Consider the following 23696-nt stretch of genomic DNA (forward strand, 5'->3'; position numbering starts at 1 on the left):
CCCTTTCAGTTCCTCTTTAATGACTTCTCACTACTTCTACTGATTTCTATTTCCTTCATTTCCTCCCTTGTACATGTTGACGTCAGCAGATTACCTGGTGCCTCTACTGTGTGTGGTCTTCTGCTTGCTCTGCCTCTTCTGCATCATCGTATGCGTTTGGTGGACGCGCAAACGGAGAAAAGAGCGCGAGAGGAACGCGCGATCGGCCGCCGACGACAACGTGAACAACCAGTGGCAGCCGCTTCGGCTCGTCGTGGGACGTCAGCAGCAGCAGCCGCAGGGGCTGAAGGAAAGCAACAGGGATGCCGAGCAGGAGCGCAAAAAGCTCATGGGCCCCTCCTATCGGACGTGTGACGAGGGGGAGGAGGAGGAGGAGGAGGAGGAGACGGAAGGCGAGCTTGAGCTCGAGGAGGAGGAGTGCGGCGGAGGAGGAGCAGAGGCGGGAAAGCAGCCCGTTTCTAAGTACTCTAAGACTGCAGTGCAGTCCAGTGGGGGAGTGATCTGTACCATGCACAGCTCCAGTTCACCCCTCAAAGCGCCCCACCGGACCCCAGGCTACAGCCCCAAAGACAACCGCTGGAAAAATGTCAGTGCCGTCTTGACTGGTCAGAAAGACCTCAGAGACCATTGTGTATAAGAAATTTAAACAAAATGACTCGCAATGTGGAAGCGAGAGAAGCTGCAAGGCAGCGACTATTCTTATTTTTGGACTACTTTTTGGGAAGAAAAACAGGCTTTGTTATTTTTAATAAGCCGTTCTTTTTGCGTTGTTTCCATGTTTTCGTCGTCACTGTCACCTGAAATGCTTTTTTTGATTCAGGAGGCTAGAGCACAGTGAACATCCTTTTTTGCTTCTGTTCACTTATTTTTCTTTAATTATGTACAGAAGGAGCTGAAATGTAACAATTTTTTCAGGAGGCAAAATAAGCTCTCTGCGATTTTTTTGTTATGGCTTTGTACCATTTAAGAAACGATGAATCATCGAAAAGGAGGAGAAAAAACCAACCTGTATAAAGATTTTTTTTTTGTTTACAGATGGTTATGATTTTGTTAAATTGTCAGCGGTCCTGTTCAGTGTCTGTTGGGGGGGGGCAGATACACATTAAAGGGACAGTAAAGGAAGGGTTGTGAGGGAAACGGACTGTTGCAGCCACAGTAACAGAGGAAGCCCTCCCTTTGCTCTGTCTCTTCCCGGCTTTGCCCACCGATCCACCTGTGGCCGTCATGCGCCAGCCTTACCAAAACACTTGGCCTGGAGGGGGAGAGGGGACAGAAACCCCAGTGCCTACTATGTGGCCTTCCATTTTATTTTTCTCCTGTCTCTCAGTTGTCTTGGCTGAAAGCTCTGTTTGAGGATTTTTTTGCAGTATTTGAGTTGGTAGCAAGTGCCTTTCCAAGAGCCGCGTCGAGGCTCCGAGTCGCGCTGCCCAGTTTGACCTCCTTGTTCTCAAATCTCAAAGGGATATAAGTGTACATCTAGAGAGTTCAATTTCACAGCAACGCCATTCAAGGTATTTGATCAAAACAGAAATGAATACTCTGTACATATGTGTAAATACTAAAGGAGTCGCTGTGTATATTTGAAATAAGTAACTTAAAGACAAGTCACACATTTTTATTATTATTATTATTGTTATTATTATTATTATGATTAATATTATTTTTATTTTTTTTACAACGCCATTCCTTTTATTTATGCCAGTCGAAATAGGCACGTTTTATAACACTTCATATCCAGAGTCCCACAGTTAAGAACCTTTACAATGAGGTACCACCGATGAAGGAGTTTCTGACGGGTTTAGAGATGGTTTGTCACGAGGAGGACGCATTTCTTTTTGTTTGTGTCGCATCAATAGTTGTGGCTACATATTTAGTGATTTTTAGTTACGGCAACTCGGTAATGCTTTTCAACTTCAACGTTATACCGTTAAAATAACTGGCCAAAAGGTTGCTACTTCCATTTCCAAATTTCGATGATAAAACACTGTCTTTTTCGTGGCTATATGTGGTCCAACCATAGAAATAGAGTAGGAGTAGAACGGACATTGAGCTACTTTCCGTGGTCATTTGACTAGTACAGAAGAAAAAATGGCGATTGTTGTTCGTTGTAACGGTGACAATACACGTCAGTAGGGCCGTAAAGTGATGTCGTAGCTCCAGGGAGACGGATGGCTGGCTAGTTAACTAGGTAGCTTGTCCTTGAATGTGAATGTCCATTCTACTCTTATTCTCTTTCTATGGGTCCAATCCAGCTCCCTTTGCACTGTAATTCCTCTACCAGCATGGCAACATTAACCTATTGGTTTTAGTCAACAGTTTGTTGGCAGAAATTATGGCCTGGATAGTTTTTGAATGCAAATAAATCCTTTTACACTTAATTTTCTCTATTGAAGGAAGCCTGTATTAGTATTTGGAAGATGTATAAATGATTCATAGTGTTCTTAGTATTTCATAATTGCATTGCAGAACAGATTTTTAACATAGCCATATTTAAAGGGGAAGTCAAAAATATATCAAATTTGGCAGAAAACTGCTGCCACACTGCTCTACATAGACAGAAACTACCAAGCAAGTTACCCTTAAGGCCACTCCTCAATCAGTGATGTCAGAGTAGGTGTTTTGCCTGACAGCGAATGGAGAACGCCTGTTGTGACATCACAAATAGGGGCCAGAATTGAAAAAGTCTACTTCTACATTATTTGATTCAGTCGTCACTTACCCTTTAGTCATATTTAACTTCCTCTATTAGTGATTTTGGATGTTTAATCCGGATTTGGTTGAAAAGACAATTCAACAGTAGCTTTGTTGCTGCCAACATTAAAGCCTTAAAAAGTTATCAAACCATTTCTAAACCCCGTCTCAAACCCTTTAGTTTCAGGTGCCTTAATGTAATGAGTAATGCATTATTTGTGTATCAACGGTCATCTTTTTATGTTGTTGGTTTGTTTTCACTATTAAGGAAAGTAACTCTTTAAAACATTGTGTGGTGTATAGTGGCGTGTTTTATTCGCCTGAGTAAAGTACTCTCCTGGTCTCGCTTTGCTGTCATGGAGATTTCTGGATTAAAACACCTGATGGAAGATTTAAAAGAAAGAAAAGAAATCAGTCCACCGTGACTCTTTTGAGTGTCATGAATGTGGACGTCAGTAGGTCAAATGTGGACATCATGCATTAGCTTCATGTTTGGTTTAAAGGCTTTAATGAAGGGAACAATATTTGCCGATGTGTTTTTTTTTTAAGTTACCAACTCAGTTCAAAATGACCCCTTTTTTCATATCATGTCATTGTCTCAAAACGGCATCATATTTTCTGTAAATGGGACACAGCAAAATAAAGAATTAAAGATGCATCACTGCTGGTGTTAAAAGCTGAATATGCATATTGTATACATTTTATTCTAACAAGGGACATAAGTTAATTTTATACAAAGGTTTCCATTCTTTTAGTGGATGTTTCATTGTTCTAAATAATCATCCCAGTTATTTATTAAAGCAGTTTTGACACATCTTGATCACGCTTGTAATATTTGGTTTGCAGTACACGACATTGGAAAACGCACTCGCTGGTGTGCTGGACATCCATGTACCAAAACATGTCGACATTGTGAAAACACTTTGAACTAAAGGTCCACTCGTGCTGGAACTTTCGACCATATATGAAGGTCTTCATCTGAAGGTTTGTTTCAGTTGTCATGTAGATATTCAACCTTTCATCCATGTTTAAAAATCAAGCTTGACAGTTCATTCTTGATCTTGGAGTTGACAAAACAAAACTTGCTTCAAGGTCTGCTTGCTTAATTAATAATTATTAAGTATATTCATATGAATCTCTGGTTAATCTCTGGTTAAACGATCCTTTTACGCCTCGTTTTGACAAAGTTTTGTTTTGTGTCCGTAATTCCGTCTAGTTTATGGAGTACGCTCCCTAGTGTTCAGCATAAGGAAATGCATCTCTTTACGGAAGGGTAGAAATGTCTCCGCATATGTGGGAGAGAAGTTAACCGTCTGTTCTTCGACGTTTTGTGAAATAGTAAAAAAAAAACAACGTATGATATGCCGTTATGCATGTACTCTATATGCTACATAGGATGCCACCAATGTTAGCTAAATATGCCGTCAAACTTTTCAGGAAAAAAAATGTATAAATAGACCTGTATTCATTCATCAATTAGTTATTAATTTAATAAAATGCTAACTTCCTGTGACGCGGTACATACGGTCTATCTGAAATCTACCAAAAAGTTCAAATTTTTCAATGATAACTTCGGAAAACACCTGGAGGGAATTTCTTCAAATTTGGCACAAATGTTCAATTGGACTCAAGGATGAACTGATTCGATTTTGGAGGTCAAAGGTCAAGGTCACTGTGACCTCATAAAACACGTTTTTCAGCCATAACTCAAGAATTCATATGCTGATCATGGCAATTTCACACAAATGTCTAATCGGATAAAATATGTTTTTGGACAGAAATGGATGCAAACTGTAATTTGACTGGTTGGTGGAGACATACAAACATGAGGTGGTAGTTCTAGCTACTGGTGTGGAGATATTAGAGACAGCTTTTTCAAACATGGGCAAATAGAAGCAAAGCTACTATAGCACTGAGTGGACAAAGGTCAATTTAGCTCTACTCAGCTTAAAAGCTCAATTTGAAATGTGTTAATTACGTTGACTCCTAACTAAAGTCAGTCTTGTATGTATTTTCACATCAAATCAACTAAGTCTCAACCTCTAACTTTCTCCACTCTCACAAGAATAACAATCTTGTGAAGCCCTGCAGTCCTTGCCCTTGCCCTCGTCTGTGTGGGCTGAGGACGGCGTGGATCGATCGATCCAATAACCTCACCAGCCTCCCCGCCATCCTGCCATCGCTCTCCACTCTCCCGCTCCCGCCACACCAATAGAACCTCATCTCCTGTTCTGGGCTGATACAGCCTCCGCCAATGGGAGGCTGGCGTGATCATCCTGGCCACATGGAGATGTGAATGTTTCATGAGTAATGTTATGATGCCGGGCGGAGTGGTGGTGGGGTGGTACACTTCTGCCTCCTGGCTCCCGTGGGTGCTCCCGGCTGGCGCTAATAGGACCTTCCCTTGTCGGAAAAGGCCGGATCGACTTACACAGCTTTGTGGAAGTGATGGGGGAGAGAGGGGAAGGGAGATGATCATGTTTACGGATATATTAATATAATGATGACTGTAAATTCACTTTAAGTCGGGGTTAGTCCTGTAGTCCGAGCATCATTTGATCCTATCCGAATATTCTGTTTGTTTCAATCCTTCCGTTATGTCTACTCATTATGCATTTAAACCACTTTATTTCATGCCATTGCCTGATGCAAGGTAGATGTGTGATGCCAAGTTGCCTGTCAGCATCAGTACCCTCCCAACACCACCACCACCACCACCCTCTGATCCCAGACTGCATCAGTAAACTGACACCAGATTCCAAAAGTGGCTCCTCACGACAGCCAAGGACATCTCAGTACGCTGCATTTGTAAACACGTAGTACTACACTGAAAATGGCCGAAAGCATTCAGAAGCAGAGAAAATGTAGAGGACACAACTGCTTTATTTATTTTGCTGTATTAAAGCAGAGAAGGTTGCAGATTCTCTTTTACACTCTGCAGACTGCAGCACACTGACTGACTGACTGTGAGTATTTAGTGTGTGCTCCTGCTGCCTGTCGCTGCTCTGTACATCTGTTGATGTGGGTCTTTGGGACCATCTGACAGTGCAAGCAGCTGGGTGACAGGATTTTAGGCTAAGCCCTCCGCCCCTACACACACACAGTCACAAACCAAACATGGCCCTGATGGGACACCAAGCTGGCACGTGCTGGTGGGCAGCGGGCTGCAGCTGGCACCGTGGGCCGACTGAGGCGGAGAAACAAGCCACAGTGTACTGACTGTATCTGTGTGTGTGTGTTGGCTGCCACTGCAGGTCTGCCTTGCCGCTGCAGTAACCCTCACACGTACCCTCTGCACCAGGAGGTGGTGGTGGTGGTGGTAGGGGGGGGAGCCAGAGCAGCTTTTCTGGGACAACTGTTCAGTGTGTGCATGTGTCTAAATAAACAAACGTGTTGAGAGGAAACTTAAATGATTTGTGCGTGTACACTTGGCAGTTACACTAAGAGATGTAACAGGATACAGACAACTTAAATCTGAACTTAAATAAAGCGGCTGGGGAAGGAAGCCCTTTATGATAATCAGTTATGATAATCAAACATTTGAGCAAGAAATTTATGTATTTTATTTATAGAAAAAATACCTGCAAAAATGCAAAATCTTACCAAGTATATTTGTCTAATTACTAGTCAAAATATAACACCTAATATAAGACACAATCAACTAACAAGTAACATTTCAGTGAGATAGAGGGACTTAAAAATACTACCTTTGAGCATTACAGGCTTATTATGACACACAAATCTTACAAATTTTCGCTTGTACTTATTACAAGCAAAATCACCTTGTATTCATTGTTTTGTTTTGTTTTTTACTTATTTTTGAAGTGGCCTTTTATATAAATATAAGTACTGTAATTATTATTATATTAAGTATATCTTGTTTTGTTTAACCAACAGTTCAAAACCCAAATATATTCAATTTACTATCATAAAAAACTAAGAAAACAGAAAATATTTACATTTATTAAGCCAGGGATTTTTTGTTGGTTTCTTTGCTTAAAAATGTATGTAAATGATTAATTGATTATCAACATGGTTGCCGATTAGATTTCGGTTGATCAGCTAATCAATTAACTGGCTAATAGTTTCAGCTCTAAGTGACAATGTACAAAAGACTGTCTACGCATTGGGTTGCCTAATAATGTCAATCTTTAAATACCATATTTAATTAATGTAATTCATCGTTCTTTTGCTTGTTTGAGACCTTAAAGGTTTACCACAAACAATAACAATACCTTGGTTGTTTAGTAGAGAAAGAGTACTAATCTTTTCAACCATTGTTTTAGAGTAATTATACCGAAGAAACACAATTAATCTGAGAGTGACATATTGATGCTACAAATGTCCTCCTTATTAATGGACTGGCCTTTTTTGCCTCCCAGCTGTATCACAGGCAGATCACAGCCATGGAAGTCATTCAAAACACACATGCTGGATTTTACAGGGCAGAAAGAAAGGTCAAAGGTCAGAAGAGGGTGAACAAACTGTGAATTTGCATCTACTTTCCTGCCTCAGCTACAGTAGGAGCACATGTCCACACATGCACACGTATGCACACATATTCATGCAGTGGCATGATGCCAAGCATGCGTATTTATTGGTTGTTTGCATATCTCTGGTGAGAATCTGGCTTTTAGCAGCTGATGGTTGAAAACAAAGCCTCATATATCCTGAAAAATATATATAATACACACACATGTAGCCTATGTTTACGCGAACGGACAGATGGAAAGATAGTGTTCTTGACACTGAGCTTTTTTGAGAGTTCATCATGTAGTTTTCCCTCCTATGTTTCCCTCCACATATTCCATGCATGTCTGTTTGTACACGCTCGAGTGACAGTGTGCGGTGCAACCCAACACCCTGTACAGTGATATGCAAGGTCAATTTGCACTTCTCCCAGCATGAGTGACACCAGGGAGTGTAAAACACCCTCAGGAGCTACGCTGAAGCAAGTTACACTATGTACAGTACAAAGCAATTAAAAGCTACTGAAGATGTGCAGAGTTATAGAAAGCTAAACTGACGTTCTCTGTGTTTGCAGACAATGTTAACCCAATATCTGAGGATACCACTGGCACTTACATCTGTGTTTCTAGCAATTAAGCACATATAGTGTGTATAGTGTCCATGAGAGAGATTATAGCATGAATAATATTCTGAGGTAAGAATACAAAGTTAAAAAGTCCAAAAATGAATATAAATGCATATATTACAAGTATTACTATTATTATTATTATTATTATTATATTTTTATATTATTATTATTATATTATCTAATAATGTAATATGTCAAATTATATATCAGTCATGGTGTGCTGGGGCTACTTTTAATACTCAATGCAGGACTTATACTTATAATGGAGTATTTTAACTTTGTGGTATTGGTACATTTACTCAATTACAATTTTGAGGTACTTTACTTGAGTGTTTCCATTCTATGCTGCTTATGCTTTGACTCCTCTACATATTTTAAGATAAGATAAGATAAAATGAACCTTTATTAATCCCCGGAGGGAAATTCAGGTGTCAAAGCAGCAACATCAGCAAACAGAGTGAATCACAGGAGAGGTAAAGGTATACAAAAATTATAAAGACAATAATAGAGATATAAAAGATACAGAGTGAATGGGTGAACATAGTGTGTACAGTCCGTCAATAAATAAATGTAGAATGTGCAATAAATAAATAAATAAATAAATAAATGTAATATGTACATATGTGCAGTCAGCAATAAAGTGGTAAATAGGATGTATAGTGTAAAGTGAGTGTAAAGTGCGCCAGATAGTGCATGTTAAAAGGTAGATAGTGCTTGTTTAAATTTCTTAAAAGTCCTAATAGTTGTCATATGGGGCGGTCAGCCCTTTACTGCACTACATTTATTTGACAGCTTTAGTTACTTGTACTTCTACTGCAGATTCAGATTATTAATACAAAATATAAACCAATTTATACATTATTATTATTATTATTATTATTATTATTATTATTATTGTTATTGTTATTATTATTATTATTATTGTTATTATTATTATTGTTATTATTATTGTTGTTATTATTATTATTATTGTTATTATTATTATTGTTATTATTATTATTATTATTATTATTGTTATTATTATTATTATTATTATTATTATTGTTGTTATTATTATTATTATTATTATTATTATTATTGTTATTATTATTATTATTATTGTTGTTGTTGTTGTTGTTGTTATTATTATTATTATTATTATTATTATTATTATTATTATTATTGTTATTATTATGTATTAAGCTACCAGGCAGTATATAAAGTAATTAAGCTTAGCTCCACCTTTACCAGCTGCAACATTTAAAGTGATGTAAACACGACTGCATCAATAATTGTAGACTTATTTTACAGTGGTTAACATTTCAAATGTGTCCCAGTTTATTTCCTGTTGTGGTGTATGTGACGTAACAGGAAGTAAACATGGACCCAAACTGTTGCTAAGCAACGCAATTCCGTTACCAAGCAACGCAATTCCGTTCCGGTCTATAATCCGATGATACAGTAGCTTTATATATTATTCTGAATTTGGCCATTCTGCTTAAGGAGTACTTTTACTTCTGGTACATCATGTATATTTAGCATTTTAAAGTCTAGCTAGCTTGCAAACAGTCTGACAATGAAGGAGATAATCGTGCTAAAGCTACACTCGCTGCTAGATAGCTTAATTTACTCCACCTTCCCAAACTTCCTAAAGGATTTGCTCTCTCCTGAGATGATCACATCTTCCCTCCATCAACTGTAAGTACACCCTGCTTGTGCTAACATGTAAGTCAGTGTGTTGGCTCTGTTCAAGTCGTGTTTGTGGTCTTGACTTGGTATCATGAGTGAGTTAATGTTATTATGTAAGCTAACAATGCTGCTGATTGTTTGTCCTCTGCTAGTTCAGCTTGTGTCTTGTGTGTCTCCTGGCAGCAGTTTTTTGTTGCTTGTTGTGGGTAGTCTTTTTTTTTTTGCATTCGTTGTTGTGAAATAATCTCTTGTAGCAACTGAGCTTATCTTTCTTTTGGTTTTGGTTTGGCAGTGTGCATCATGGTGCTTTCATGCTGTTTATTTACATGATGTTGTAAAAATATGATTAGTGAGCAGACATCTGAAATCTGTAGCAATGCACACAGTGTAGAAACTATGACAGCCCCCCTTATTATTGTCCTTTATTTAACCAGGTTAGTCCCATTGAGATCAAAGATCTCTTTTACAAGGGAGACCTGGCCAAGATAGCAGCAAGACAGTTATAGTGAAAGGAACAGACAACACATAAATTAACAACATTAAAAGTTGCTCATACAAAACACTTGCACACAGACAACCTGGACTGCAGCGATTTCACCAGAGCTTTAAACTCATTCAAGGTAACTAAGTTTTTAGTTACCTTGAATGAGTGTTTTTGTTGGTGGCTCTGATGAAGGATTTATGGCATGCATATATATGTACAAATAACATGCAACAAGCTGAATGGAAACAGATACAATTTAACCTTACTCCGTTCAAAAATCTGGCAATTTTACGTTACCTGTATTATTGCCAGACATACAGGCTTTGTGGAACATAACTTAATACTTTTCTAAAATTGTTGGTGTACAAAGTGAAATTCGGCATATGTTTTTATTGTTTATTGTCCTTTATTTAACAATGTTAGTCCCATTGAGATCAAAGATCACTTTTACAAGGGAGACCTGACCAAGATAGCAGCAAGACAGTTATAGTGAAAGTAACAGACAACACATAAATTAACAACATTAAAAGTTGCTCATACAAAACACTTGCACACAGACAACTTGGACTGCAGCGATTTCACCAGAGCCTTAAACTCATTCAAGGAAACTAAGTTTTGAAGTTGAAGATCAGATTGTGCATTATTCCAAGCAGTAGGTGCCAAAAACCTAAATGCTTTCTTTCCCAATTCAGTCCATACTTTGGGAACTTCAAATTGCAAAGTGTCCATAGAACGAAGATTATGACTTCAAGTTTTCCTTTTTAAAAGAGAACACAAGTAAGAAGGAACTAAACCCAGAATGCTTTTGTAGATAAACACATTTCAATGACTGAGGCGACGAGCACATAAGGATCTTCGTCGATTAGTTGACGACTAATCGGTTGTTTTGTCGACTAAGATTTCTTTGGTCGATTAGTCATTTTTTAAAGCTTTTTTCATCCTGAATGACTTATTTCTAATGAACTTTATGAGCACATCTCTGGTAAACACAAGATTTAATGTGGTACTTTTGTGTGATTCTTTGTGGAGATTGAAACTCTGTTTCACAGATCTGTCGATTAAACTCGGCTTATCGATTTAGTCGACAAATTTGTATGAGTGTTAGTCAAGTAAGAACTTTTTTGGGTCAAGGACAGCCCTAGAAAAGTCGTTAAATTGCTCAGGAAAAATGGATATTCAAAATCTAAATTACACTCAAAACTTATCAAACTGCCTGTGCTGATGAAGAAGAAGCAAGTAAGTGGACCTTGAGTGGAGGTTTAGGTAATGGAAAAGCACAGATATGTTTAAAGAGAACAGTCTACTGTACATTTAAGCCTTTGAGCTGACATTCACTGGCACCACTCCTGTGTGACTCACTTTGTCCACAATGAGTATTACATTACAAATTGAATGTAATATCACACATTCCTTGGTTAGTTTGGGCATGTCACCGAAATATGTTGCCTTGAGCCATGTCAAGTTTAGTTGAACGCTGAAGAGAAAGTGATTGAGCACATTAAACATAGTGAAACTCTTCACTGGAGCTCTGATCCACATTTCAAACTCTTTACATTTACTTAGCTTTTATTCCACGAAATAGAGGGAGATGTTTTGTACCTACCTTTTCTTCACACTTAAATAGTTAAATGCAGTCATTGAGTTCCCCAGAATTCTTTTTTTATTAGATCAACAGCAGCATGTAGAGGCTTGATGCCTTACTAAAGAGTATTTTATTGGTAGAGGCAATTGTTGAACTTCCTGCATTCCTTACAGCCTTACTCATTTTAATGTTGAGTTAACCAGCACAGGCAGGGTCATGAGTGAAACTAACGATTATTTTCATTATCATTCTTTTGCTCAATTAACTGATTTAATAGCTGAATATCTTTTGGGTTTTTGGACTGTTGGTTGGACAAAACCAGACATTTGAATACATCATCTTGGACTCTAAGATATTATAACAGGCACTAGACAAAACATTGGCTGAATGACTGAATATAGCAAATGTTTGGAATTTTTGCTGATTTCAACAATTAATCGATTCTCAAGGTCCTGATCTCCAGCTGTGGAGGTCTGATTGTTTAAATGGTTCTCCTCTCTTTGTTGATGGTAAGTGGTGAAAGGGACACCCAGAAGAAGAAAAAACAAAATCAATTCATCAGAAACCCAATCAATTCTCTCAACTTGACATTTGACAGACATGACCTTAGATATCTGATCAGAGGTCAACTCCATCTGTACTCAATCAATTCAATTACAAAGCCCAAATGAACAGATAATTGATCATGGGGAATCCCACTTAAAGATAATTGATTGTATTCTTTAAGGCCTATAATCCCTTTCATCCATTAAAACTCTGCGGGATTATGGATGGATCCAAGTTACATTTGGTTGCAACTATTGTCATTCATTCATGAACAGGATGCTCAATAATTAGACTTTTCTTTCAGATTATTTGGAGTATTTGTGTTTACACATTGTGGAGAAAATCCCTAAATGGAGGTTGTGTGAGGTCATGCTAGGACTCGGCGTTGGCGTTGAGCGATAAGGGCACAGCTGGTAATGGCGAGTGGATGGATGTGTCGCTTGGCACGATGCCCAATGTGACAGCTGACTTAATAAGGAAGGCCTTTTATCCTGTAGACGAACATGTGGCCGATGCTGCAGCAGCCTCTCTAACAGACAGACGGTTTCTCTGCTGCTGGGGACCGGGGGGGAGGGGAGCTGTGACCCTTTTAAAGATCATTGAAGCTGATTTCTATAGTTCATTACATCAGTTTTAATTGATGAATATTGTGCTCAGGGTGGTAGTGGAAGTAAAACCCACCTAATTGACCTTCTTATTTGTCTAATTCAAGCTAGAACATGCAACTTTTGCAGTTCAAAACTGCCAAAATATTACATTTTAGTGCTGTTAAACAGTGAAAAGCAGCTATTTTGCATGTTGGAGAAGCTGGAAACCGCTATTTTTGTGTGCGAGTTGATTTGAAATTGATTAATTTTCTGTCATTTTAATAATTTAGGAATTATTTTAATTAATTAATAGAAATATCAGCTAGGTAGAAGCAAGAAGAAAACCCCAGCCCTTGGCAAGCTTTGCCCAAAGCAAGTTAAGTGTTTTTTCTCCTTTGACCCCTTCATTACAGGCCTAACCCTCGCCCTTAACCTAATTTATTTCTAATTCACATCCTTATTATAACTCATAACCCGAGTCCTAATCCTAAACGAGCTAATTGAACAGGTGAGGACTGACAAAATGTCCTTACTTTTCCGCATCTTTCTATTATTACGAGGACTTCACGCACAGTCAAGTGAGTTATCCACTCAGCCCCTTCCTCCCCCGTTTGTCTGACTGAGTTCCTGTTCCCATCTACCCAGAGAGCCCAGTCATTCACTGGAGATACTGAGAGAAGAAAAAACATACTTTGTTTTTTACGACATTAAAGGCAGGCAGCCTTGTCGTAGCGTGGCTGTGTGTGCTACCTTGTTTGATAGGGAAATTGGATCTAGACTTGAGAGAGGAGTGTAATGCGGTTAAAGGCATCATGAAAAGCCAGCTGTAACAGGATTTCATCCTCTGTGGAGCTCCAACTGACTGCTGCCGTGAGGCAAGTCATTAGGGAAAACCCATGAGTGTTTGTCTGCCTCTGTGCTGATACTGTATGGAGGAGGTTAGACGTTCTCCAGAGCGTGAGTTGGTAAATCTGTCCTGCAGTAAAATCAACTTGTACCTGCCAGAGGGTCGTACATGTCAGAAGAAAAGTTTAGTCATGCTGCAGAGTAGGGATCCAATCGCCCCAATTTCCCCCTGAAGATCAATAAAGTGTTCCTTATTCTGAATCTGGTGTCACAATACCAGAAATATAGTAGTCGATACCAATACCAGTGAAATTCCACGATTCTCGATACCTGATTCGATACCACGGTATAAAACAAAAACAAAACAATAAACACTTTGAGCTAGAGCTAGTGTTAGAAAGGGTATTTGAACTTGGTTTTTGGAGGTTGTCATGTGCATTTTCACTGTTTTCTGACATTTTATGGACAAAATGACTTATCGACCATTTGAGAAAATTAGGGATGCACCGATGCTCATGTACTTGTACTCGTACTCTCAAAACGGCACCGATACCACTTTGCGGTGGTGCGCCCGACCCCGCTGGGCCGGGATCCCACCTCAGCCAGCGCTCACCAGTCCTCACTTTCATTGCACCACGGTGCGGCGAGGTCCGGGTGTGGAGCGCTGTAAAGCTGTGGCCGCGAGCCACCTTCGCCCCGAGCCTTTCCAAGCCGACCTAGAGCCGGTCGCGGCACACCGCCTCGTATGCGGGACTCCCCAGCCTGCCGTGTGTCGTTCACACTCTCCAGCTGGCTGTTAAAGAGGGTTTTTTGGCACAGAGAAGTACTCGTATCGGTACTTGGTATCCGCAAGTACCCAAATGTAAGTACTTGTACAAAAGTGGTATTGGTGCATCCCTAGAGAAAATGCTCTCCAGATTAATCAACAATGAAAATAAACATTAGTTGCAGCCCTATAGATACAATATGATATGGTATTGTAAATCCAGGGTTGATAGATGGATGTGTATCCGATACATACTTTAGATAGACACACAGATGATAAGTAGAAAATGTACCTCTGGTCTTCAGTGTAGTAATTTGTGTCTTTCCATCCACCTCCCTTTGTTTTTAAACTAGAAAGCTATTACTGAAACATGTTTTTCTGCATGCAGGAGTGTGTTTTTGTGTGCCAAGGTGACTGTACATATGCGTGTTTGGTGCAGAACAATTTTAATAGCTTATCGCCAAGGTCAGCGCCTTCGCTGTGCTATGTGTGGAATGAGCGAAGGCCTTCGCTCGCAGTGCCTTCAGACGACTCCAGAGAGTCGCGCTCATTGTGTGGCAGCCCGGGGGGAACAAAGACATTTCCACTGGAGGAACTTTGGGTTCCTGTCGATAAGGAGGGCAGCGTTGTGAGTCCCGGCCGTGTTTATATGCTTGTGTACAGTGGGGATCGGCAGAGCAGCAGAGGCTTGCACTTTCCAGACAACAAGTGGTGGCTGTATAAATAGTCACCCTTGGAGAAACATCAAAGGGAGAAAATTCCACCCGATGATCACGATATTCCCAGCCTGGATCAAGTGTGTCTGTTTACCGGGGTTTAGGGTCCAGACTGACAAACAAAACCTGAACTCAGATCTGACTTTCAAACGATTTGAAACCAGCTGATATTCAGTAATGTCAATGTGATACACCAAATGTTGGTTTGTTGTTTTCAAGTGTTTTTCCCCCCCTTTACCTGCTCTATAAAATGCCTTACATTTACTTTTACCACCAATTTGTTCCTAATTCACATCTGTTTTTTATCAGTGGTGGAAAGAAACTAAGTATGATTATTCAAGTACTGTGTCTAAGGGCAATTTTGAGATACTTTTACATTATTTTTTAATGTCGTTTCCACTAGATTTCAGGGGGAAATATTGTACTTTTCACACCACTAGATTTATTTGACAACTATAGTAACCAGTTACTTTTAGGGCTGATATTTACGATTATTTTCCTTGTCAATTAATCTGTTGATTATTTTCTCGATCAACTGATTAGTTTTTTGGTCTATAAAATGTCAGATAATGGTGAAAAATGTCGACCAGTGTCTCCCAAAGCCCAAATGTCTTGTTTTGTCCACAACTCAAAGATATTCAGTTTACTGTCACAGAGGAGTAAAGAAACCAGAATCTATCCAAAATAATCCATCAGAGAAAAATAACTCACCACCCACTTGAATTACTAACGATTTAATATGAGAGCGCCATTATCACCATCACCACAGAAAAACACAACATCCGGACAATGTGACCACTAACCCTGTCATCCTTTTACTGTCTTCCACATTGGTATTGAGATAAAACTCATTTACAAATGGTCAGGGGAAGTGATTCGATGGTTATTCACAGATACATCCGTCTTTCCCCATCAGAAGTCATGTATTCAGCTGTAAGTCAGAATGATGAGCAACAGGAAGTTGCCACTGATCCAAATACATTTACTCATACACTCGTAACAAAAATACTTCTACCTAACGAGGGTAAGATCTGGGTTAAACTTGAGGCCATATGGGCTCTGTTGCCCTCCACAGGTAACTTTCTGTACAGTTAACATGTATGTTACAGTTGTCTCTCTTAAATGTGTGTTTGTCTATCAGATGATTATTCCAGCTGATTTGAGCTGCATCAACCATATAACAGATACTCTTCTGTCTGCTAGTTGTAGCATCAATTTGAAGAACATAATCTATGTCAAACATCAGTTGGCAACTGCTTATCTTATCTGTAATCTTTTGTGTTCGCTGTACAACCCTGCCTCCGATTTCATGTGTCAAAATGCACCCAGTGAAGAAGACATTATTAATATTCTGTAGTCCCTTTGAGCTGCTTTTAAAGAACTTTTATAGACGGCACAACATGCTTGTTTTACGTCTTTCGAAGCAATCAGTGATGGGTTTTTTTGCATTACATTTCTCAGAGATTATTGATAAATCGATAAGTGTGCCGGCGACAACGGATGTTACCATTTCTAATCCCATAAAATCAAACAGTAAGATCAATGACCGACGGAGAGAAGATGACATGAAGTAGCCTGTGACCGATGGAGTGTAATTATAGATTTTTTTCAGACTGAATTTATGCTAAACTTCATATAGAACCACTGCCCAAATCAAAGAACCCTTTAATTTCCCTCCTTCCTGGGTCTGCTGGCATTAGCGTGACAACATTAGCTCTTGATCCTCTTTCTGTTGAGACCACTGTGTTGCATCCCAGCTCTCTGATGACATTCACACACTGTCTGCTGTCTTTCCTGCCCACTTATCAGCAGTTAATCGCCAGTAATGCTGAAGAGACAAAGTTGGATCTGAACTGTTCATTCACTTATCCCAGTGTTGAGACACAAGCTTTCATGTCCTGAATTCCCACGGTTGGCTTCGGGACTTTCCAAACTCTGCAGACAGATCACGATGGGACATTTTCAGCTAAGCTACATTAGTATTGGTCTCACAAGCAAAGCCTGAAAATCACTGCATTTTTTTAGTTCAGTGATGCCAGCTATGTGTTGCTTCTGACTGATCTGATACTGATCTGTAATAATTTGTGTTTTTCGCATGGCTCATAAAGCAGATATTGTGAGTGACATTTAGGTTACTCCTGTCAGATGATTGCAGGAGTTTTAAATTTACGTTCTACTCTAAAGTCTCCTGAATAAGCCATCAATTTACTAGTTGTGATTAGCAGGTCAAATTCATGTTTTACGGTTTACTCATTCACTCATCTGACAACAGGAAGATGCATCAATGTGATGCATCATTGTGTGATCGGATGCATTGACTCACAAAATTAGCAGTCACAGAACTGCACCTCAAATAGGATAAAGATATCTAACTATGTTTTGACATTTTAGGGTGTCTAAAACTTAAAACAGTTTTAAATGTCATCCATGTTAGTGTGAACACGACCTCAAACATAAACCAGATGTGTCAAATTTGCCACAAACCTCAAACGAACAACTATCGACTGAAATGACATTTGGTCAGTGTGATAGATTATAGATGTAGTATTAGCCACAGCAGCCATCGCCTCTCTTTACAATCCCGCCAAAGGTGAAGGGCTTTTTCGTGTTTTGTTAGGATGTACGCCACTAAACGAAGCCTCTGTTGCTGCGTTGGACTTCTTCGTTAGTTTGGTAGACGGACTGTTGTCTTTTAAATGTTGTTTTCAGCTCCTTTACCTTCTCTCTTGTGTCAGAAATGGGTTGGATGTCTGTGTATTTGATTGGATAGAAATTTAAACTGGTTTACAAAGTGACTTTGTGTTATCAAATTTATGTTCTTTGAACCTTTAGTAAGTCAAGAAACAGATAGCGAGCTACTGGTAGCTTGCAAGCTACTGAAGGAGAGGCCAAGAGGCTTAAACAATTGGCCTCCCCTCAACTTAAGAGAAAAAATACTATACTAAACTAATAAATAAATAAAACCTGATTTAAAAAAACAAACTAACAAAGATATAATTTGCATTTACTCTGGACAAAAGAGTTATGAGTGCCGCACGTTCGTTTTGTTATTTGGTCCACGTAATAAAGCTCAAAAAGCAGTATGTGTGTGTGAAGGGAAATGGACTGGGCTTCAGTGACACCAAACCCTCATCCGACACCTGATAAGGAGCTGGAGCGCAGCATGGACACCAGCAGGCACGGAGCCAAAGATACTCGGCGGCGGCACATTCGAGCGATGAGCGCTGAGAGTGCTGAGAGGTGAGAGGCATGTGTGGAAAGGGGAAAGGCTGATGTCTTCACATTAAGCCTATCAGAGGTTTCCTGTGTGTGTGTGTGTGTCAAGCATCTATGAGTGTGTGTGTGTGTGTTCAAATTCACCATATACATAATGTTAATTCAAGTCTTTCTGTAGCCTTCTTTCTCAACGTTTTGCTCCTTTTTAATGTTTGAAATGGTGATCATTATCATTTGAATGCTAATAAACTTACTTGAAAATAAGACGTATTAAAGTGTAAATATATGAACAGATGGAAGTAAAATCACACCATATTAGACTCTGTGCTTAGACCATGGTTGCATCCTCAATAAATCCAGTGCTGATGGTTTTATAGTGTTACCAATACTCCTTCCTCCAGTGGCTGTTTTGACCCGTGCTTATTGATTTTCTCCACAGAAGGAGTCAATGCAGGGATGAGCACTACCGCTGCAGCAAAGAGGGTCAGGAAGTTTACAGCCAAAGGAGGGAGGGAAGGATTTCTACTACGCACACACATACAGAGGAGGAATCAAAGAGAAGAGGAGGCAAGAAGGAAGGTTTCTCTCTCATGAGGAGCTGGTTTATTTTTAACCCGTGGCCTAAGATAACATTTTAAAAATATAATATCTGTGATTTGGGATGCAGTGAAGGAATTAATGTAATCTTATGCAGACTAGCATGTACTGTAATCTGTGTTTGCTTTGTTATCCCTCCTTGACAAATGCAGAAAATTCAATTAAAAAGGCATCTTGGCTAGTGGATTCTCTCGTGCTGGTGGTATAATTGCCCACAATGGATTAGTTACTGGCATTTAAAGGAAAACAACCATGTAAACTAAAAGAAGAGAAGTAAGTAATAAGTAGTCTTAAGTAATCTTTAACATAGCCTGAGGCATTGTAGCCTGTTTAAGCACCCATCCATCACAAGAAAATACAATGATCCATGACACAGAACCTGCAAACATACAATCAACAAAGAAGACTAGATCCTATTAAAGAGATAACAGTGGATGGGAAGGACCTGATGAAAGTTTAATGACCACATTTTTAAAAGGGTACGAATAATTATATAGTTGGAGCGCAGATCGGTCTGTAATTCTAGTAGCTTTATCTTCTGAAGTCAACAGACATTGTTAAGAGTAAAACATTGTTTTTTTTCATCATATGGATATAAATTGCTCCAGCAACCACGTCTCACATCTCCTGCTTATGTGCTTTGTCCTGCAATTGTGTTTAATTGATGTTTTATGTCTCAAATCTTCAATGTAAAGCTCCAAGACTTAATATCTTTAAACATTAGAGCTGCTGCAACTTGTTTTGCTTGGGTGTTTGATTGTCATTGTAGTTTGACACCATATTTATCTGCTGAAGAGGGAACACTTCTCACCTGTGCTAACCTCAAATCTCATTTTAACACGTGTACCTACAAGATGATTTTGTAACATCACGACTGGTTTGTAAGCCAATCGTTGTCCAGTATGCAACTCAAACTGAAAGTGTGACTGAAACCTGAAACCTCCAGTGCACATACACTGACTTTTAGTGAAGTAGGAAACATTGTGTGTCCAGCAGTTAAACTGGTAGGCTCTCACTGAAGCCAATCTTTGGTTTGTCCGTTCTGGGCTACTGTAGAAACATGGCAGAGCGAAATGGCCTACCCTGTGAAAAGGACCCGCTCCCTATGTATAGGCTCATTCTAAGCAAAACAAAAACACGATTCTTAGTTAATGAAAACATAGTTGTGAGTAATATATTCCATTTCTGCTAATAGATCCCCTGAAATGTTACACATTGTTCCTTTAAGCGAGAAGTACTGTGTACTTATGTAAGGATTTTTGACTAGGTTATTGAATATTTTGTCTTCAACCATTTCTGGAGGGGATCTTTGAGTAAACTAACGGGCGATGAAGTTTGTATTGGCTTTAAGACGAGCAAATGGAGAAAAAAAAGCACAATAGTATGACTATCGACACTCCCGTGATGTCATCAGCATACAGTAATGTTTGGAACTGGGAGAGTGGGTGAATAAGATGATATCTATATACTGTAAGTGGACTGGGTTGACGGTTTGATTTCTGGCTCCTGTCCACATGTCCAAGTATCACAGAGAGAACTCCAAATCGATCCCAATAGTTTTGCCATTGAAAAGCACTTTAAGTAGAAGCACTATAGATGGAGTCTGACCATTTAAATAGAGTAGAAATGTCCATTAAGAAAAGGGCCAAGAAGATATTTGTCTGAGATATCATGTAAATTCTTTTCTAACTTTACGATGCAACAGAAGTTCTTATGCATTTGTTATACCCCCGCGACAACGTAGTCGGGGGTGTATAGCGCTCCGCTTGTCCGTCCTTCCGTCCGTTTGTCCGTCCGTCCTTCCATCCTTCCATCCTTCCGTCCTTCTGTCCGTTCGCGTATCACACTTTTGTTTCCGGAGTAGAACTCGGAAACTATTAACTTAGAAACTTCCAATTTGGTATGATGGTTGATAGTGTGGTCTTGTTATGCCTTTTGGGGGTTTGAAGTCCAGGGTGCCCCAAGTTTTGAAATTTTGGCCAAAAACTGTGATTTTGTTTTTACTTCAATTTCGTTTCCGGAGTACAACTCGGAAGCTATTTAATTTAGGAACCTAACATTTGGTATGATGGTTGACAGTGTGGTCTAGTTGTGCCTTTTGGTGGTTAGAAGTCCAGGGTGCCCAAAATTTTGCCCCAAAACTGTGATTCTTTCGACTTCAATTTCGTTAGTTCCAAAAGGGCAAAACCTTTGGCCCTACTTTAGTAGGGGTCAAGCAGTGAGCGTGGGTTTGTGAGCCATGCTCACTTTTGCCTTGTTTTGTATAACTGCTCACTATCACATAGCTTTGAACCAATGTAGCTCATGCATTGATTGTCTTGATTGTCAGCTCTAGGCAGATGAAGGCGGGCAGGTCAGTACTACTACTACTGCTAATCATCAGCCAGTGGAGGAGACTGCTGTGTAGACATAACACTAATGTGAGGATAGAGAGCACTGTCAACATACAGCCATGGTACTGATGGAAGTGTGTGTGTGTGTGTGTGTTAGGAGGCATTAGATTTCACCTACAGTACTGTACATGCACTTTTGCTAGCACGTGTTGCAACTACACATGCTTATACTGACCCCTACTGTTTGAAAATGGTCCATACAACTTTCCTCTACACAGCTTTTCCATTGTCACTTCTCTCTTTAGGATTCAGGGGTCAATTTGTTTGGGAAAGGATTAAGGAAACGTTTTTAAACATTGTTAAACTGCCCTTAGCTCTCCAGTATATAACTTTTTGAATACTTTATGTTTTATGTCTTTGTGGGTTGTGGAATGTAACCAAGAACATTTACTCAAGTATATTTCTACTCGCACTATATGTCAGAGAGAAATAATAATAATAATAAAAGTAATAGTAATAATAATAATAAAAGTAAGAATAATCCAGTAATATTTGATATGATAATACAACTCTGACCGGGGCCATTGTGACGCATAATAAATACTTTTACCTACTTTTACTTTACTTTAGCTTAAGTACATTTTGCTGATAATACCTTGAATGCAGGACTTTTAATGTATCTATTAATGACTTTTATGGGATTATTTTCACACTGTGGTCTTTGAAAACAAACATTTAATCAGTTTCAATAAAAATAATATGCCATTGACAGAATTAAAATATAAAACTAAAAATCGAAAGGGCATCCTACTGCTTTTTACACCTATGTGTGTGTGTCTATGGGGGGCTACAGAGTTGCTTAATCATTACCAGTGTTCCCGTGCAAAAGCACAACAAACTGCCTAATTAATGGAGCGTCCAACATTCCTGGCTTTTATACCGTGACACAAAGGAAGCCTTTCTGTGACTCCGCTATAAATCAGTGACCGCAGTCAGTCAGCGACACCTCAGCACAATGTAACCGTGATGTTTCTGTAGCGGCCACAGCCACGGTGGCGACTCAACAATCAAAACGTTTCTGCTTTTTAGGTATTGTTGCACTAAAATCGAGCATGAAGAGAGGTTAACTGTTAACCAGCAGCAACGCGTTAGCCAATCAGCAACAGTCATGTAGATGGATGTACCAGTGTCTGCTAGGAAACAATAGGTTTTAACAGAAGACATTTGTAGAGACTTTTTGTTTGAGCACCTTTTCATACTTTATTAAAAGTAGACAAGACATGTGAGCCCCTCTGAATTATTTTAATCTTGTTTACTGAGCAGAAGAAGAATTTAATTAGGTTTCACTTAACTAGTGCACCTGCAGTTTAAGCCTCAGAGGGGTATAAAGAGCACTCGGGTACATGCATGGGCTCACAGCAGGCCGATCTTTGTGCCAAACGTGTCGTCCCACTGAGTGCAGGTTGTAATCAGAATGGGCAGCTGGTGAAAGCAGCGAAACAAAACGATCAGAGCAGCTGATCAAGTGCTGAAAGTGTGATCAAGAAAGAAATCTAGAGGATATGTTCCAATAGATCCAAACCAGTTGGTATGTTTGCAATGTTTAAATGATCAAGAGTGCTCTTGACAAATGCATCAGACTTTACTATCAGAGGTACATTTGGTGTTGTGGCTCACATCAAACACATGGATAAAACAAATAATTGATTATTAAACGATAAGTAGATTTTGATAATCAATTATCATTTTGTCATTTTTTCAAGCAAAAATGTCAAAACATCCTCTGGTTTCAGCTTCTCAAATGTGAGGATTTGCTGCTTTTCTCAGTTTTATATCATTTAAACTGAATATCTTTGTGCTTTTGGACTGTTGGTCGGACAAAACAAGACGTATGAAGAAGCTGTTAGTTGTAGCCCTCATTGTAAATTTAATTATCTTTGGCCTTTTGTTTGTTGATCAAACAATACTTACACTTAATTAACAAAATGATTAATCTAGAAAATAATCAACATCCATGTGGTAATTACTCGTTAGTTGCAACTAATGGTTATTTTCATTGTCGATTAATCTTTCAATTATTTAGAGTAATCGATTAGTTGTTTGGTCTATAAAATGTCTGAAAATGGTGGAAAATGTCGATCAGTGTTTCCCAAAGCCCAAGTTGACGTCCTCAAATGTCTTGATTTGTCCACAACTCAAGGATATTCAGTTTACTGTCGTAGAGGAGTAAAGAAACCAGAAAATATTCACATTTAAGAAGCTGAAATCAGAGAATTTTTACTTTTTTTTTCTTTGAAAATTACTCAAACTGTTAAATTGTTTATCAAAATTGTTGGCAGTTAATTTAATAGTTGACAACTAATTGATTAATCGTTGCAGCTCTAAGGTATTTAAGTCACTTGTCAAGCAAAAATGTTAAATATTCTGACAAAATCCCCCAGAAAACAACAACAAACAAACAAAAACAAATTTCAGAAATTGCAGTTATTCCGGCAGCATAAACGTGCTGAGAAACTACAGTATTCTCCTGATATCGAATCCGGCCATGTGCATCAATAATGATAAT

General features: G+C 39.0%; 1 protein-coding gene and 1 long non-coding RNA gene across 5 annotated transcripts in view; both read left to right on the forward strand.

Annotated features, from left to right (window-relative positions):
• Nucleotides 1-3511, forward strand: part of jag2b (jagged canonical Notch ligand 2b) — a 55789-nt gene extending 52278 nt beyond the window's left edge. For 2 of the 4 annotated variants that reach the window (XM_037750936.1, XM_037750938.1), the window contains one exon: nt 87-3511. In XM_037750936.1, the coding sequence (XP_037606864.1) occupies nt 87-637 (551 nt within the window). In that variant the 3' untranslated portion in view covers nt 638-3511. The remainder of the gene's footprint in view (nt 1-86) is intronic. The other 2 variants (XM_037750937.1, XM_037750940.1) reach the window with 1 other exon arrangement.
• Nucleotides 3512-18087: 14576 nt separating this feature from the next.
• Nucleotides 18088-18983, forward strand: LOC119476675. The gene is made up of 2 exons (XR_005204067.1): nt 18088-18224; nt 18640-18983. It is a non-coding gene; the product is annotated as an uncharacterized LOC119476675 (long non-coding RNA).
• The last annotated feature ends 4713 nt before the right edge of the window (nt 18984-23696 follow it).

This window comes from Sebastes umbrosus, chromosome 18 (genome assembly GCF_015220745.1).
Source record: "Sebastes umbrosus isolate fSebUmb1 chromosome 18, fSebUmb1.pri, whole genome shotgun sequence".
Taxonomy (NCBI): Eukaryota; Metazoa; Chordata; class Actinopteri; order Perciformes; family Sebastidae; genus Sebastes; species Sebastes umbrosus.